This window comes from Heterocephalus glaber, unplaced genomic scaffold, assembly GCF_053883595.1.
Source record: "Heterocephalus glaber isolate CG9 unplaced genomic scaffold, H.glaber_assembly_v1.0 deba00001111, whole genome shotgun sequence".
NCBI classification, from domain to species: Eukaryota; Metazoa; Chordata; class Mammalia; order Rodentia; family Bathyergidae; genus Heterocephalus; species Heterocephalus glaber.
Window position 1 is genome coordinate 1,318,499 of NW_028258194.1, and position 17,120 is coordinate 1,335,618.

The 17,120-nt window shown below is 40.7% G+C and overlaps 1 protein-coding gene across 1 annotated transcript in view; it reads left to right on the forward strand.

Moving 5' to 3' along the window:
• Positions 1 to 1,385: 1,385 nt before the first annotated feature.
• Bbs9 (Bardet-Biedl syndrome 9) overlaps positions 1,386 to 17,120 on the forward strand; it is a 122,893-nt gene continuing 107,158 nt past the window's right edge. Inside the window, exons 1-2 of the mRNA XM_087210120.1 lie at positions 1,386 to 4,069; positions 13,550 to 13,687. Coding sequence (XP_087066246.1) covers positions 13,655 to 13,687 — 33 coding nt within the window. The 5' untranslated portion in view covers positions 1,386 to 4,069; positions 13,550 to 13,654. The remainder of the gene's footprint in view (positions 4,070 to 13,549; positions 13,688 to 17,120) is intronic.

Here is a 17,120-nt window from a genome sequence, read left to right on the forward strand (position 1 = left end):
GCAAGAGTGGGAAATCTCAAGAGCTAAGATTGCCTCCTCACCAGCAGAAGATCAAACCTGAAAGGAAACTGACACAGAACAGGCTTGACACCCCCTCTAGAGTGGAGAGGGGGGATCTGGCCAGATTGTCCCAGTGAAGCCTGTCCCCCGAGTCCTAGGAACAGCTGCCAGGCTATTGCCTTTTAACTGGCAGTTGGAGTCCTGTAATTTGTTAATAGGCATGTATATTTCCTAAATATAAACTAGATTTCATAAAAGACCCATTTACAGCATTTCATGAATTCACATTTTGATTAGTACCAAAGTCCACTAGGGGATATTCTAACATTACTTTTCCCTAGCCTTGCTGTCCAAGGTAAGACAACAAAACAACAGTTAAAACAAATCAAACAGGTCAAGCAAGGAGAACCAATAAATGCACAAACTAGTAAGTCCGAATACAGCATATACAAAACAGGAATACAAGACCTTGCCTGCAAAAGTAAAATGTCTCTTCAAAAAAACATCATAAACTTCCCATGTTCTCAACTTAAATTTATCATCATTTTAACAAAGAACAATGTGAAAGAGAAAGGCTTACAAATTTAAAGTGTAAGCAATAGACAAACAAGGATGACAATTTCTGATTACCTAAACAAGTCCCAATCCAGAATCCATGAAACAAAAGCAAACTCTTACCTCCTTCCAATTATTTTTGTGTGGACCTCCAAGTGATATAGGGGAAGTAAATGTAACTCCCAACATGCTGGATGTCAGATATGTTGAATTTGTGTTCTCCAAAATCAAAGAATGAATTCTAATGAACAACAAGGGTTAAGAGTAGGAAAAATTTATGGAGAGAGATAGCTCCTGAGAGACAGAAGGGAACCTGAAAGTGGGTTTCCCAAGAGGACACTTCTCAAAGGAAGTTTTGTAGAGCAAAATCATGAGGTGGGTACAACGTGGGTCAAAACTATGATCAACTAATAACATTACAAGTATAGCCACTTATGTAATATTGATCCAATTGGGCAGCAGGTCGTGTAGCAAAGTGTACATGAAAAGAACAAAAACCTTTTTAGGAAGGGATATATCAGGAGGTCCTGATCAGCCACTTTGATGACTGATGTCTATATAGACTTTATTGGACCAGGTGATACCAATTACAGTGTAATGTTCAATTTGTTGCTTATCCCCTGGTGAGTCATGTAGGCCTGATCATTCTGTCTTTATTTTGAGGCCTGGCCTTTGACAGATGTAGGCACAGTTGTAATGTGTCCTTTGCCTCATCTTCTGTACTGACTCTCTTGAGGTCCTAGCCCTCTCTGGCTTCCTATAATATTTCTATGTAACATAGCTGTCTATAATAGCATCATCCAAAAAGTTCAAGTTTTTAAAGTAGGTCTGAAAGGCCGTGAATGGAAAGATTACTGGTTAGCTTTTTAAAACTGATTCTTGTTGCAAGGTGATTTTCCTAAGCTGAACAAGCAAGCCACTCTGTTAGCTAAGAGGACAGGGGTTACGTAGGGCTGAGACTCAGTCTCTGGGGTGCAGGGTAGAGGTGTGCACACAGCCACTGTGCAGGCCAGAGGGCTCTGAAGCCAGCTCTTGGGGAAAGCAGCAAGGCCTTATCGTCCTGCCCTCCTGTGTGGACTTCCAAGGGCTCCACAGACACTGTTCACGCTGGAGTTATCTTTCTGGAAAGCACACGGGACCTCTGGTTAATGAGCCACAGAGCAGCAAGCCTTATGACACCGAGTGTTAACAGCTGCAGGCCGCATATTCCCCTCAGGTGCAGGAGGAATACAATTCATTTCGCTTCTAGTTTCTTAATACTGGTGAACTTTGAGAGATGGGCTGGGGCAGATTGCAGGGCCTCTCTTCTGCCTGCCCTGGGGCTGAGGTTTTAAGACTTTCTCAAGCCAAAGAAAAGGACTTTTCCATCTTGAGGGAAATCTACTTAGGGGTGGAATAAAATTAATTTTTGTGTTTAAAATGTTTCCCAGTCATACAGAAAGCAGGATCTTAAGCAGTCTTTTGCATTTTCCTTAGCTAGCTGATAATTTTGACCTTGTAATTAATTTGTCTGGAAGTCTGAAATATTTGTGGAAAAATGTTAGTGAAATTGTACTGGAAAAGAGTGTTAAAGATGCCAGTAATCTCTATTTAGGGTTTAAAAATACAATTTAACTTTAATGATTTTTAGCCAGTGCTCTTAAAATGTCCTTTCCATCATTATTCTATCATTTGCCAACTAGTTGCTATTTATAGATCAATAAAAGTCCAGAGAGATTAAGTGACTCTCAAAATAGCACAGGAGCAGCAGAATCAGAAAAGAGTTTGAGGCCTTTAATTCCCAGTCTTTGGGGTCTAAAACAGCTAGTTCTGTCCGGAGACCAGCACTGCCCATGTGAATGGAGCCCTCGGCATCCTTGTAAACAAAAGTGGTCTGGCCTGGATAGATTTCTGCTTTTATTTATTATTATTATTTGGAGTAGTACTCGTGATAGAGAATCTCTGGATATGGCTCCGCTGGTTACTGTCACCCTTTATCAAAGAAGGGATGTAAAATTCAGCTGAAGAAAGGGTAAATGGAACACAGGTATAAAGACTGTTTTCTGAATGAGAGAAGAGTAAAGCTGAAACAAGCTTCTTTTACTAGATGTACAGCCTGGCTGCCAGAACATGGGCATTGTGGCTGTTTATTCATTGACCCATCAGTAAGTTCCTTCACTGAGAGATGATGTGGGTGCATAACTAGACTAGTACTCAGAGTTCTAGTCCAGTTTAAGAGTTTGTGGGATTACTTTGTCATTTTCAAGAGTGTTCATAGTAACAATTCTGAGCCCATTTCTCTTTCTGGAAAATCCTTGTCTGCCTTTAGCTAACGTAGGAACAGTAAGCTAAAAGTTGTAGCTAAATGTCTAGAGTACAGGATTAGAATCCAATTCTGGCAGAAACCAAATGAGTTTCACTGATTTGGGTCAGGCTGTGAAAGAAACTGGTCTCTGTTAATCACAGGTTGCTGTTGTAAACAGGCGTTTGCCCAGGGTGAGTCGGCTTGTGCTTCTTTTCAAGTGCTGTGGGAGATTCGCTGGAGGAGGTGAAGAGGTCTCATCTTCACACCCTGAATACGTTATGGCAATTCTTTCAGAACTAGGCTCAAATGAGCTTTTTACCGACAGCAGAAGAAATGGGATTCCAGAAGTTGTAGCATCCTCTGTATTTGGTGTTTCTGAGTTTAGCTGTCAGGTTGCTGTCCCTGCCTTTAATTAAATTGCTTCTTGACCCAGTGTTTTTGAAAGACAGCTTTTGTGAGGTGCATCAAACACTGGATTTTCTGTGCTTGCTGGCAGCAGTGGGAATGAGTTAGAGGATCAGGAGTAGAGGACTGAATCACTCACTGAAAGGGCCTGATTCCTGACGGCTAGGAGGGAGAGGAGAGGACCTCATCAACCAGGAAGACAAAACCAGCTCCATTCTCTCTTGCTCTGAGTTGCCCTTGCTCACAGCATTGCTCTGCATTTGTTTGTTTGAACTATCACATTTTACTTAGTTTGGCATTTTGGAAGTTTCTTTGGAGAAATGGAAGGAGGGCAATTTGGGCCCTCAGCCCGAAACATATGGCAATGTCTGGGGCAGTTTTGATTGTCACAGCTGGCCAACAGGGTGAGGGCACTTTTGGTACTCGTTTGTAGAGGCTGGGGGTGTTGGTGAACTGCAGTGCGAAAGCCAGGCCCCACAACGCAAAGTGCTGAGGCTGGGAAAATCTGCTGTAGATGAAGAACTTAGAGCAGGCCATCTGCAAATTCACAACTGGTATGTGCAAGCAGATTTTAAAAATATCTGTATCAGTCAGTGCTTATAAGGGAAACAGATTCAAGGCAAGGTATGCAAATATATACGATTTACAGGATTGACCTATCATGGCCACCCACAGATTCAGGGATGGAAGAGTGCGAAGTCTGCCTCTGCACTGGAGATCTGAAGGATCCAGCTGAAGGCCTGGGGCTCAGTGTAGTGTCCAGTGCGAGTCCAGATCAGGAGGCCAAAGGTCTGCGATGGAAGACTGAAGAGTCTGTCCCGGAAGGTAGGAGAGTCTGTGCTGGTGTCCAAGGTGAAGGTGAAGACTTCTCCTCTGAAGAAACGGAAGAGAGCCTTCCTTTGTTTCCCCTTGATGCCATTTGGGTTAACTATGCTTATCCAATTTAGTTGGACTTTTTTAGTGCATGTTTGCAGTTCACACAGTTTGCAGTCATTCTGGGGAGTGGTTACATGTTCCCTATTACAGCTCGGGTTTTTTCTAGTTCCCTTATGCCCTCCCCTTTCCCCTCCCTTGGGTTCCCTATCACCTTTTTCTTTTCTTTATTTTTTAAATCCTTTTATTGGTACATTTTAGGTGTACAATATAACGACATTCATCATTGGAAATTTGCACCTTTACATACTCTGTTGGTTTTTATTTTTCCCCCTTCCCCTGCCCTCCCTTCAACCCCTCCATCCCTCCCTATTTACAAAGGCTTTGTTTCCATTTTTTCATTTTCTCATATTAATTCCATTCCCTTCTGTCCTTTCCCCTACCCTTCCCACTTCCCCTTCCCCTTTGCCCCTTTTCTTTCTATTTCACATTATCTATTATACCTTTTAGTCCTTATTTACACTTTCAGTTTCTCACACTAGAGAAACTATTCGGTATTTACACACGTGTGTCCTATTTATTTCACTTAAGAGCATCGCCTGAATGTGGATCCATTTAGCAACAAATGTCTCTAATTTCTCAACTTTTTTATGGCTGAGTAGTACTCCATTTTATTTTTAAAAAATCACATTTTCTTTATCCAGTCTCCAGGTGATGGGCATTTGGGCTCTTTCCAAGTTTTAGCTATTACAAATTGTGCTGCTATGAACATGGGTGCACATATATCACTGTGGTGTGATTCTTTTAATTCTTTTGGGGAAGATAACCAGCAGGGGAATAGCTGGGTCAAATGAGACCTCTAGTCCTAGTTCTTTGAGGTATCTCCATACTGATTTCCACAGTGGTTGCACCAGTCTACACTCCCACCAGCAGTGGAGCAGGCTTCCTCTTTCCCCACAGCCCCACCACCATTTGTTATTGGTTGATTTCATGATAGCCATTCTTTCTGGAGTGGGGTAGAATCTCAGCATTGTTTTCATTTGTATCTCTCGAATGACTAGTGATGTTGAACAGTTTTTCATATATTCATTTGCCATTTCTACTTCTTTGAGAAATGTCTGTTCATTTCAGATGCCCATTTTTGGATTGGGTCTTCAAATTTGGGAGGTCTGATTTTTTAAGTTCTTTATAGATTCGAGATAGTAGATCTTTGTCTGAGGGACCACTGGTGAAAATTTTTTCCCACATTGTGAGTTGTCTCTTCACACTGCTGGTGGTTTCTCTTGCTGTGCAGAAGCTTTTTAGTAAGAAGAGATCCACTTGTTGATTGTTTGTGCTAGTTCACGGGCAACTGAGATTTTGTTCATAAAATCTTTTCCTACACCAGTGTCTTCAAGAGTTCTACCTAACCTCTGTTCCAGTCAGTTCAGTGTTTCTGTTTTAATATTTAGATGTTTAATCCATTTTGATTTTAGTTGAGTGCATGGTGAGAGATATGGGCCTAGTTTTAGTCTTTGGCAAGTTGAAACCCAATGTCTCCAGCACCATTTATTAAAGAGGCTGTACTTCCTCCAGTGTGGGTGTTTGGCTCCTTTGTCAAAGATGAGGTCCCCGAGTGTGTCTGGAGTTGTTTCTGCATCTTCTAATCTGTTCCACTGGTCCTCAAGTCTGTTTCTTTGCCAGTACCATGCTGTTTTTATCGCAGTAGCTTTGTAGTATAGTTTCAAGTTGGGGGTTGTAATACCCCTGCCATGTCTCTGTTACCTAGAATTGCTCTTGCTCTTCTGGGTCTCTTCTTGTTCCAAATGAATTTTTGGATTGTTTTCTTAAGGTCTGGGAAGTATGCTGCTGGGATTTCAATTGGGATTGCATTGAATATATACAGTAGTTTTGGAAGTATGGCCATTTTCACTATGTTGATTCTTCCTACCCAGGAGCAAGGGATGTCTTTCCATTTTCTGATATTGCCTTCAATCTCTCTTTTCAGAGTGGTATAGTTTTCAGAGAAGAGGTCTTTGATTTCTTTTGTTAGGTTGATTCCTAGGTATTTCAGTTTTTTGGATGCTATTGTGAAAGGAATTATTTGCCCTGTTTCTCTCTCAGTGAGTCTGTTGTTCCTGTAGAGGAAAGCGATTGATTTTTGTGTGTTGACCTTGTATCCAGCTACTTTACTGAGTTTGGTTATTACATCTAGAAGACTTTTGGTGGAGTCTTGGGATCTTTGATATAGAGTATCATGTCATCTGCAAATAATGACAATTTGACTTCTTCATTTCCTATCTTTATTCCTTGTATTTCTTTCTCTTGTCTAATTGCCATGGCTAATTTTTCCAAAACTATATTGAACAAGAGTGGTGATAGTGGATATCCTTGTCTTGTTCCTGATTTGAGTGTGAAGGATTTCAGTTTTTGAGCATTTAGTACAATACTGGCTGTTGGTTTTTCATAGATGGCTTTTATCAGATTGAGATAGAGACCATCTATTCTGATTTTTTGTCGGTTTTATTTTTATCATAAATGCATGTTGGATTTTGTCAAATGCTTTTCTGCATCAATTGAGATAATCATATGGTTTTTGTCCTTGGCTCTATTGATATAGTGTGTTACATTGATTGATTTGCATGTGTTGAACCATCCCTGCATCCCTGGGATGAATCCCACTTGATCAGGGTGTATGATCTTCTTGATGATCTTCTGCATTCTATTTGCCAGTATCTTAGTAAGGATTTTTGCATCTATGTTCATTAGTGAGATTGGCTTATAGTTCTCTTTTTTTGATTGGGTCTTTCTCTGTTTTGGGAATCAAGGTGATGCTTGCTTACAGGAATGAATTTGGGAGTATTGCTTCCCTTTCAATTTCATTGAAGAGTTTAAACAGTAGTGGCAGTAGTTCCTCTGTAAATGTCTTGTAGAATTCAGTGGTGAAGCCATCAGGACCTGGGATTTTCTTAGTTGGTTTTTTCTTAGTTAAATTATGTTTTCAATTTCATTGATTGATATTGTGTTGTTTAGAATTTTGAGGTCTTCTTCATTCAACTTTGGCAATTCATACGTGTCTAGGAATCTGTCCATTTCTTCTGTGTTGTCCATCTTATTGGCGTATAGGTTTTGGAAGTAGGTATTGATGATCTTTTGGATTTCTGCTGGGTCTGTTGTGATTTCACCCTTTTCATTCCTAATTGCATGGATTTGGGCCTTTTCTTTCCTCTTTCTGATAAGGTTGGCTAAGGGTTTGTCAATTTTGTTTATTGTTTCGAAGAACGAACTCTTGGCTTCACTGATTTTTTGTATTGTTTTCTTAGTCTCCATTGCATTGATTTCTGCCCTGATCTTTATAATTTCCTCCTTTTATGGGCTTTGGGTTTGTCCTGATCTTCTTTTTCTAGAAGCTTGAGTTTCAGCATCAGGTTGTTTAATTAGGCTCACTCTGTTTTCCTAATATGCATATTCACTGCTATGAATTTCCCTCATGAGACTGCTTTCATTGTGTCCCATGGATTCCAATATGTTGTATTGTCATTGTGATTTAATTGAAGGAACTGTCTGATTTCTTCTTTAATTTCCTCTATGACCCATTGGTTATTCAGAAGTGTCTTGTTCAATTTCCATGTGTTTATGAAATTTTTGTGGTTTCTTTTGCTATTGATCTCCAATTTCATTGTACTATGGTCTGATAATATACAGAGGATAATTTCAATTCCTTTGCACTTACCTAAATATGTTCTAGGAGTGAGTATGTGGAGAGGAACCCATGTGCAGCTGAAAAGAACGTGTATTCTGATTTTGTAGGGTGGAACACTGTAAACATCTGTTAAGTTCATTTGTTGAAGAGTTTGATTGAGTTCTAGTATTTCGTTGCTTGTTTTCGGTCTAGTTAATCTATCTATTTTGACAATGGGATATTGAGGTCCCCCACTACTATTATATTAGTGTTTATATGATTTTTCATGTCTGTTAGTATTTGTTTTTTATAGTTGGGTGCACTAGTGTTTGGTGCATAGACCTTTATGATTGTCATCTCTTCCTCTTGGATTGTTCCCTTTACAAGGATATTATGTCCTTCTTTGTCTCTCTTAGTGTTAGTTTGAAATCCACTTGATCTGTAAATAGGATAGCTACTCCTCCTTTTTTTTTGGATTCCTGTTGCATGGAGTATTGTTTTCCACCCTTTAACTTTCAGTCTAAGGTTTTCTTTTTGAATTAAGTGTGCTTTTTATATGCAGCATATTGTTGGATCTTGCTTCTTGACCCATTCTGTCTATTTCTTTTGATTGTGAATTGAGACTATTAACATTGATGGTTATAACTGATACATAGTGACTTATCATTCTCATGACTTTTTCTTTTTGTTTGATCCTCCCCCTTTGCTTTTAATTTCTTGTTGTGCCTGGTGGATTCATTCTGCTGGGCTTCCTCAGGTTGTGATCCTCATTGCCTTTACCTAGGAGTTTGTGTAAAATTTTTTGGAGTGTTGGTTTGGTATTCATGAAGTTCCCAAGGTGCTCTTTGTCATGAAAGTATCTTATTTTACCATCAATTTGAAAGATAGCTTTGCAGGGTACATCAGTCTGGGTTCAAGGTTGTTTTCCTTTTGGGCTTGAAATACATCACTCCAAGCTCTTCTTGCCTTGAGGGTTTGGGTTGAGAAGTCTGCTGTGCTTCTGTTGGGCTTTCCTTTGTATGTGATTTGTTTCTTTTCTCTCACTGCTTGTAGAATTTTGTTCTTCTATTGGGTTTCTGGAATCTTAACTATTATATGCCTATGTGTAGATTTTTTTTTGATCAAGGCTATTTGGAGTCCTATATGGCTCACTTAACTCTATGTCAATTTCTTTTGCCCTGCTTGGGAGGTTTTCTGCCATGACTTCTGTGAACAGTGTTTTTATGTCATCTGAATTCTCTCCTGTTTCTTCATTGACTCCAATCAGTCTTATGTTATTCTTCTTTGCATCGTCTAGCAGCTGCTGGATTGATTTCCTGTGGTCCCTTACAATTTTAAAGAAATTTTTCTCTCCCTGGTCACTAATTGGAATCTTATCTTCTATATCTGAAATTCTGTCTTCACATTGGCTCATTCTGCTGTATAGACTTTTGATGGAGTTTTTAATCTCCTGGAAATGTGTTTGCTTCTGTTTTATGGATTCTGTTTGTTTCCTACATTGGGATTCCATCATGTTCTTCAGCTCCTCTATTTTTTTTATCTGTGTCCTCTCTAGATTTTTTAATCATGTGTTGCACTATGGGCACAATCTCTGCTGTTATCTGAGAAATTATTTCTGATTTCATTTTTCCCAGATCCTCTTTTGTTGCTAGTTCAGGGAGTCCAGGTGGTTGAGGATCAGAGTGTTCCATCTCATTTCCCTTTTGGGTTGCTTTAGGTGATCTGGAAGTCTGGTTCTGAGGCTTGTTTACATGTCTTCTCGTTTTGATGGGGTGTGGGGGGGTGCTGTGCTGCTGGTGCCCATGTGGCTCACCTCCTCTGTGCTGGGAGCTGTCACACGCTGACCCAGAAGCCTCCCTCATGCTGGGAGCTGTGGCACATTGACTCAGAAGCCTCCTCTGCACTGGGAGCTGTGGCACGTCTACCCCATTCTGGGAGCTGCGGCACATTGATCTGGTAGCCTCCTCTGTGCTGCGAGCTGTGGCTTGCTGATCCAGAAGCCTCCCCCCATGCTGGAAGCTGTGGCACATTGGCCACCTTTTTCATACTTGTTTTTTTTTAATATCCTTTTATTGGTACATTTCAGGTGTACAGTATAATGACATTCATCATTGGAGATATGCACCTTTACATACTCTCTTGGTTATTATTTTTTCCCCCTTCCCCTGCCCTCCCATCAATCCCTCCATCTCATACTTGTTGATATTATTTGTCTTAGCTCATATTATGGCATATAATGTTTACACTGACTGGAGTTATTAGGATCCTGAACATGGCACACTTTATTTCTCTCATTTCCTCTTCCCCTCCTCCTTAACCCTCATCTTTGTTCCCTTGGGCCACTTCCCTATTGGTCAAGATCGGTCCCCTTGTCCCTTTCCATCTGTCCTTTATCATTTTTTTTGTTTGTACTTTGTCTCGCTCAAATGAGGGAAACCATACAGTATGTAAGCTTGTGTGTCTGGTTTATTTCACTCAGTATTATATTTTCCAGGTGCATCCATTTTCCTACAATGCCCCAAATTTGTCATTCTTTTTTTTTTGGTACCAGGGGTTGAACTTGGGACCTTGTGCTTGTGAGGCAGGTGCCGGAACCACTAAGCTAAATCCCAGGCCCCAGAAATTTGTCATTCTTTGTTTTTGGTACCAGGGATCGAACTCAGGTCCTTGCGCTTGCACAAATTTGTCATTCTTTATAGCATAGTAGTATTTCATTATATATACTTACCATATTTTGTCTATCCAATCATCTGTTGATGGGTATTCAGGCTGCTTCCAGGATTTAGCTATTATGAATTGTGCTGCTATAAACATTGGTATGTACATATTGCTGTAATCTGATGGCTTAAACTTTTTGGGGAATACCTAGCAGAAGAATAGCTGGGTTGTACAGAATTTCTAATTTCTATTATTCGAGAAATCTCCATACTGATTTCCATAATGGTTTTCTAGTATGCATTCCCACCAGCAGTGCAGGAGCATTCCTTCTTTGCCACAGCCTTGCCAGCATTTGTTACTGTTTGATTTCCTAATGATTGCCATCCTTTGTGGAGTAAGATAGAATCTTAGTGCTGTTTTCATTTGCATTTCTCTAGTGGCCAGAGATGTTGAAGATTTTTTCAAATATTTGCTAACCATTTGTATTTCTTCCTGTGTGAAGTATCTGTTCATTTCTCTAGCCCATTTCTTGACTAGCTCTTTAATGTTTTTGAGTTTTTTATATATTTTAGCTATTAGTCCTCTGTGTGAAGAGTAGCTGATAAGACTTTTATTCCCCATCTGTAGGTTTTCCTCTTCTGTCTACTGATTGATTCTTTTGCTGTATAGAAGCTTCTTAGTCGGATAAAGTCCTATTTATTGATTCTTGCTGCTATTTCTTGTGAAATTGAGGTTTTGTTTAGAAAATCCTTTCCTACACCTATGCCTTCAAGTGTTTTACCTATTTTATCTTCCAGAAGATTTAATGTTTCTGTTTTAATATTTAGATCTTTGATCCAGTCAACAAAGTTAAAATAACATCTTTCCAGTTTTTTTAGGCTTTTAAATGATTCTGTTTGCCAAAGCAGAAGGCCTAATTTACAAAAGGAGACTCACCAACTATTGTATCAGAATAAAGATGCTGAATTCATTTATGGAAAGATTAAACTTAAGATTTAAAATATGGTCTCTATAAACCCAGCTGTTTCTGAAAATCTGAGCATTGACATTGATACTCTGTGTGAATGTATGAAAACTTTAAATAATGAAGCACCTACACATATGTGCACACACACTCACTGTGACAACCAAACTCATTATGACAGCCATAACTAGTAGAGATTGGTGTGTTAGGTTGGATTTGCTCTGAGAAAGTCTCTGTTGAGCTTGGAATTGAAATGTAAACTCTGGAGGAAGAAGCCATGTCCCGTTCATCTTTGAACTGAGGACCCCATCCAGTGCCCTGGCCCTCGAGGCCCCCAGGAGGTGCTCCCTGTGTCAACCCACCTGTGGCACCGGGCACTGCCCTTCCCTGGCATGACAGTTAGAATGACATGAATGCTCTTTTCCTAGAACTTCTCATTTAGTTTAGTATTAGCTTCCTAGAGCGTTATAAACAGGGAATACCAGCATCTCTTTAGTTTCAGATAAATGACTTGTTACAGATCCCTCAACTAGTTGTTCCTACTGTGGGAAATTAGACTGAGGTTTTTAAAAGTCGCTTCCAGCTTCTCTAAGATGTTCCTATTGTATTGATATTCCTGCTCTCTCCTTAAATCCCCAATTGAGATTGCATTTTCCCCTTTGTTTTCATGCAATTATTGTTGTCATGAAAATTATCTTTTCTCGTTTCCCATGAAAACTGCAAACAGTTTTCCTCTGCTTAAGTGTATGATGCTGGTGCTCATTGATGAATTCCCTCTTTTGAAAGTGGTACTGGGTTCTGTCTTGGCATAACAGACCTAGGAAGGTGTGATGCCAAGGGAGGAAGAGAAAGCAGCAAGTCATTCTCACCAAGGGCTCAGATAAGAAGCATTTAGGGTCTGCTGCAGAAGAGAGTCACAGCCAAGCTCACAAAACAGTGCATGAATAATGCAAGGGAGTTCTTGGCCAGCTGCATTCTGTGGCTATCTGGGCTGCTAAGTGGACACATGGAAGGACCCCAGTTGGGGTCAGGGATGGTGAGTTCTGAGTAAGCTTTCAAAAGAGGACAAACACATCCCAGTTGAGAAATAGACAGTGATGATTCTCAGAACTGATTCTGCAGTGTTGTCAAGCCACACGCTGACACAAGTCGGCATTATTCCACGTATTGTTCATCAACCAGTTTTCAGTTTGACATCTTCAAACGTGGAACAAGATGACATTTTAGCTGGTATCACCTTGTTTTTCTTCAGCATACATTTGGGCAACTTTTGTCATTTCAGTGCTTAATTACTGAACTGTTGACTTCTCCAAATTTCTTGCTTCTCCTTTTACTTGAATTTTAAATGGGCAGCCCTAGTGGGAGAGAGAAGAGACCTGGAAGTGATGGTCTTTCATGTGTTCTAAAATTGTTGCCTTTTTGCTGGTACAGAAATTGGTGGGAAAGAAGTTTTAAAAGAGTTGGCCAAAATGAGATGTTGGAATTGATTTTGGATTTCTCGGCAGTGTTTCTGTTTTCAGGATAAAGATGGCAGGTTGGCTGTGTTTAGACTCAGTCATTAAGCTGGGGTTTGTGACTTTCATCCCACCTCACAGCCCATAGCAGGCACTCATGAACTGCCAGTGGAATAACTGGCTAGGACAGAAGCAAGCCTGCAGATGTAGAGGTCAGGGTCCAGGAGGCCCGAGGGCACCTCATCAGTGCAGAGCAGCACTGACCCAGGTTTCTTTACCTTCCATCACCTCTCCACCCACTGTGTCACCCAGAGGCAGTGGCAGTGCTCACTGGGTGGAACCCGGCAGCCAACCTGGAGACTGTGCCCAGGAACAGTAAATATGAGACAGCTAGGCGAAGGGGCAGGGGGTTGTCTTGGCAAATTTGTGGGTGTTGGTTGTCAGCAAAGCAGAAATACAGAGCCATTTGAGAAAATTCTCAGTTGAAGTGGAATTTTCAAAATCATGAACTGCCACCAGGTCAGTGAAGCTTATTTTATGGTAAGACAGGGTTTTGCACAGCCTCGAGAGCAGGCTGGTCATGGAGGGACTGGGGAGGATTTCTACCAGGCCAGAGTGTCTGTGAAGTCACCATTGGGATTATGCTTCCTGTCATTTCCTGGGACAGAGGGACATTCATATTCTCATCTCTGTAGGCTCCAACTGAGAATTAGTGAAGTACGCAAGAGGGCTAGGAGCAATTGCTCTATGAAGAATACCGAGTCACATACAGAAATGAAGTTTGTATTCCTTCAGAGGCAATGAGCACATCTAAAGACTGTAAAGATGTCCAGGTGAGTTATTAAGTTTTGAGGAAAAAAGAAATAGATGAGGAACAGATGAGGATCTTGGATAAGGGCCTGGATCTTTTTTTTCCACTGAGTTTATTGGTACATTTTAGGTATACAATATAATGATATTCATTCATCATTGTAAAGGCCTAGATCTTGATGGAGGATTTTATTTACTTTTTGATATTATAGTGGATAATAACAAGACAAAATTCATGAGAATCCTTTTCCAGAAAAAGAAATGTAGCACTGATTTCTTGTGCGATAGTTGAGAACTATCTCTTGGAGAAGATTCTGGACCTGATTCTCGTAAATGGGCCAAATGTAGTGAGTAATCTTGAAGCTGGGGGACCTCTCAGATCTAATCAGAGAAGGATTTGATGTCAGATCACATGGAGGTTAGATAGTATTTATGTACACACTGTCCCTAGAAGGTCTGGTGTTGGTTATCTGCTTGAAGATTCTTTAGCCAAGAAGTACTTGTGGGATGCATTGACAAGCAGCAAGACTTTATAGTTGAAGTTAATAGTATTTTTAATTGTGCGAGCTATGTGGGCCAAATGGCCTCTTCTTGCCTTGTGGTCCCCGGGTCTTAACATACAGTAGCATTAGTTCCATCTCTAAGCCACCCTTGCTTTTTCTTGCATGGTAAACATATAAACTTTATTGTTTGTGAAACTCACCACATAATAAACAGTCAATGCCAGTGACCGTAACCACACAACAAATTGCTTTTCCACGTGGTCAGACATGTAATGGAGTGATTCATGCCGAACTCTTCCCGTGGTGACTTGACTGGGTAATGGCCTGGTTCCTGGTCCCACAGTGTGTTGCATGCTACCTGCTTCAACCAGAGGTGGTCGTGCAGACCCAGGATGGCCCTGCTAGGCTGCAGCCCTAGGATGGAGCCTTCTTTAAACATGGGAAGACCTTGTCTTTCATGAAACTGGAACTGTCGAGAGAAGGTGAGCCAGTCCAAGCACCTGAGAGGAGCCTCCCCTACCGCCGTTCCACGCTCCTAGGGCAGAGAAGGTGAGCTGCGTGGGCCCCAGAAGCATCCCCCTGCCCCGTGGAAATGAGAAGACACGTAAACAAGCCTCAAAAACAGACTTCCGGATCACCTACAGCAACCCCAAAGGGAAGTGAGATGGAACAATGTGATACTCAACCACTTGGACTCACTGAACTGGCAACAAAAGAGGATATGGGTAAAATGAAATCAGAAATAATTTCTCAGATAACAGCAAAGATTTTGCTCATGGTGCAAGACATGATTAATAAATTTAGAGAGGACACAAATAAAAAAATAAAGGATCTGAGCAACATGATGGAATCCCAACATAGGAAACAAATGGAATCCATAAAACAGATGCAAACAGATGTCCAGGAGATTAAAAACTCCATCGAAAGACAGCGCAGCAGAATGAACCAATGTGAGGACAGAATTTCAGATATAGAAGATAAGATTGCAATTAGTGACCAGGAAAAGAAAAATTGCCTTAAAATTGTAAAGAAACACAAAAAATCAATCCAGCAGCTGCTAGACGATGCAAAGAAGAATAACATAAGACTGATTGGGGTCAATGAAGAAACAGGAGAGAGTGCAGATGACATAAAAAAAACTGTTCACAGACGTGACGGTAGAAAACTTCCCAAGGAGGGGAAAAGAACTTGACATACAGATAAGTGAGGCATATAGCACTCCAGCTAGCCTTGGTCAAAAAAATCTACATATAGGCATATAATAGTTAGGATTCCAGAAACCCAACAGAAGAACAAAATTCTACAAGCAGTGAGAGAAAAGAAACAAATCACATACGAAGGGAAGCCCATCAGAATCACAGCAGACTTCTCAATGCAAACCCTCAAGGCAAGAAGAGCTTGGAGTGATGTATTTCAAGCCCTAAAGGAAAACAGCCTCCAACCCAGATTGGTGTACCCTGCAAAACTATCTTTCAAAATTGATGGAGAAATAAGATACTTTCATGATAAAGAGTACCTTAGGAACTTCATGAATACCAAGCCAGCACTCCAAAAAATTTTAGACAATACCCTAGGAAAAGACAATGAGGATCACAACCCCAGGAAACTCAGCAGAATGAATCCATTGAGCGTGACAAATTAAACACAAAGGGGGAGAATCCAACAAAATGAAAAAGTCATGACAAGGCTTTTAAAACTTTTAACTTCATCTCCCTGATGAGTGTATAACTCAGCCTTGTTATTGTACTGATTAGTGTTTTTCTAATTCCGGAGTTGCACACCTTTCCTTGTGCTGTACTGGCTATTAATCATCTTCTTGTGCCTACTTTTTAATTGAGTTGTCTATTGATGAGCTGTAAGAGTTCTTTATATGTTCTGGTCATAGGTTGTATGCATTGTAAATATGGTCTGTTTAAGGACTACTTTTCCTTTTAATGATGTCATTTGGAGTTCTAAATTTTGATGGACTCTCATTTGTCAATTTTTTTTCTTTTATACATCATGTCTTTTGTATCCTATGTGGTTCTTGCCTAACCTAGATTCATGGACATTTTCCCTTGTTATTCCTTCTTCAAGTTTTATACTTTTAGGCTTTCATATTTGGGTTCATAGATCCTTTCAGGTTGTTTTTGTGCAAAATATCAGATTCTTATGAACAGAAAAAAGCTGGAAAGTTGATACAGTATTTCACATGGTGATGCAATACAGCCTGGTGACAGAGAGCTCTAGTTCTAATGTTGAACTGGCCCTCCACTTCCCAGCTTGGTGGCCTTGAGCAAATGAGGTCACTTCGCTGTACCTCGGTTTCTCCTCCATAAGATAATGATGATCCTGGTGCCTGGTAGGTCTAAAAGGCACTGCTGGGGGCTGAGCAGTACACCAGACACACTCGGAGAGTGCTTAGCATACAAGAGCTCCCAGTGACTAAGCCATGATGTCTCGCTCAGTGTCAATCCTGTACACTTCCTCATCATGCCTGAGTCAGGCTGTCACTTTGAAGAAGAACTGTAGGCCTAAGAATGCATTTCCGCGTGGAATGGAGATGAAAATATGTGCTGAAGGGAAACCCATTTGAGTGTATGCTTCTGGAAATACTTTTTTTCCCTTCTGACTTGTTTACTGTTGTCAAAAGATAAAATCATAACATTTTCATTGGAAGATCTTATGTGGCTTTTATTTGCATTCTGGAATTGGGCAACACCTCATTATGTACACAGACTGAGTGCTCTGCACAGCTGAGCAGAGGCGGGTGACTGCACAGACATTAAAGGGCTGCGGACAGAGTGCACATGGGTTGTTCAGTTACAGGTCACAGCAGAGGGGCTTCGTCGTGCTGCATAGCCCTGGCCTGTTTCGGAACTTGGGGATTATCCGTCTTTCCTGACTTTCCTGAAGGTCTGATAGACAACTTAATTTTAGGTGGGTAGAAGGGAGCTTTAACATGAGAGACTCC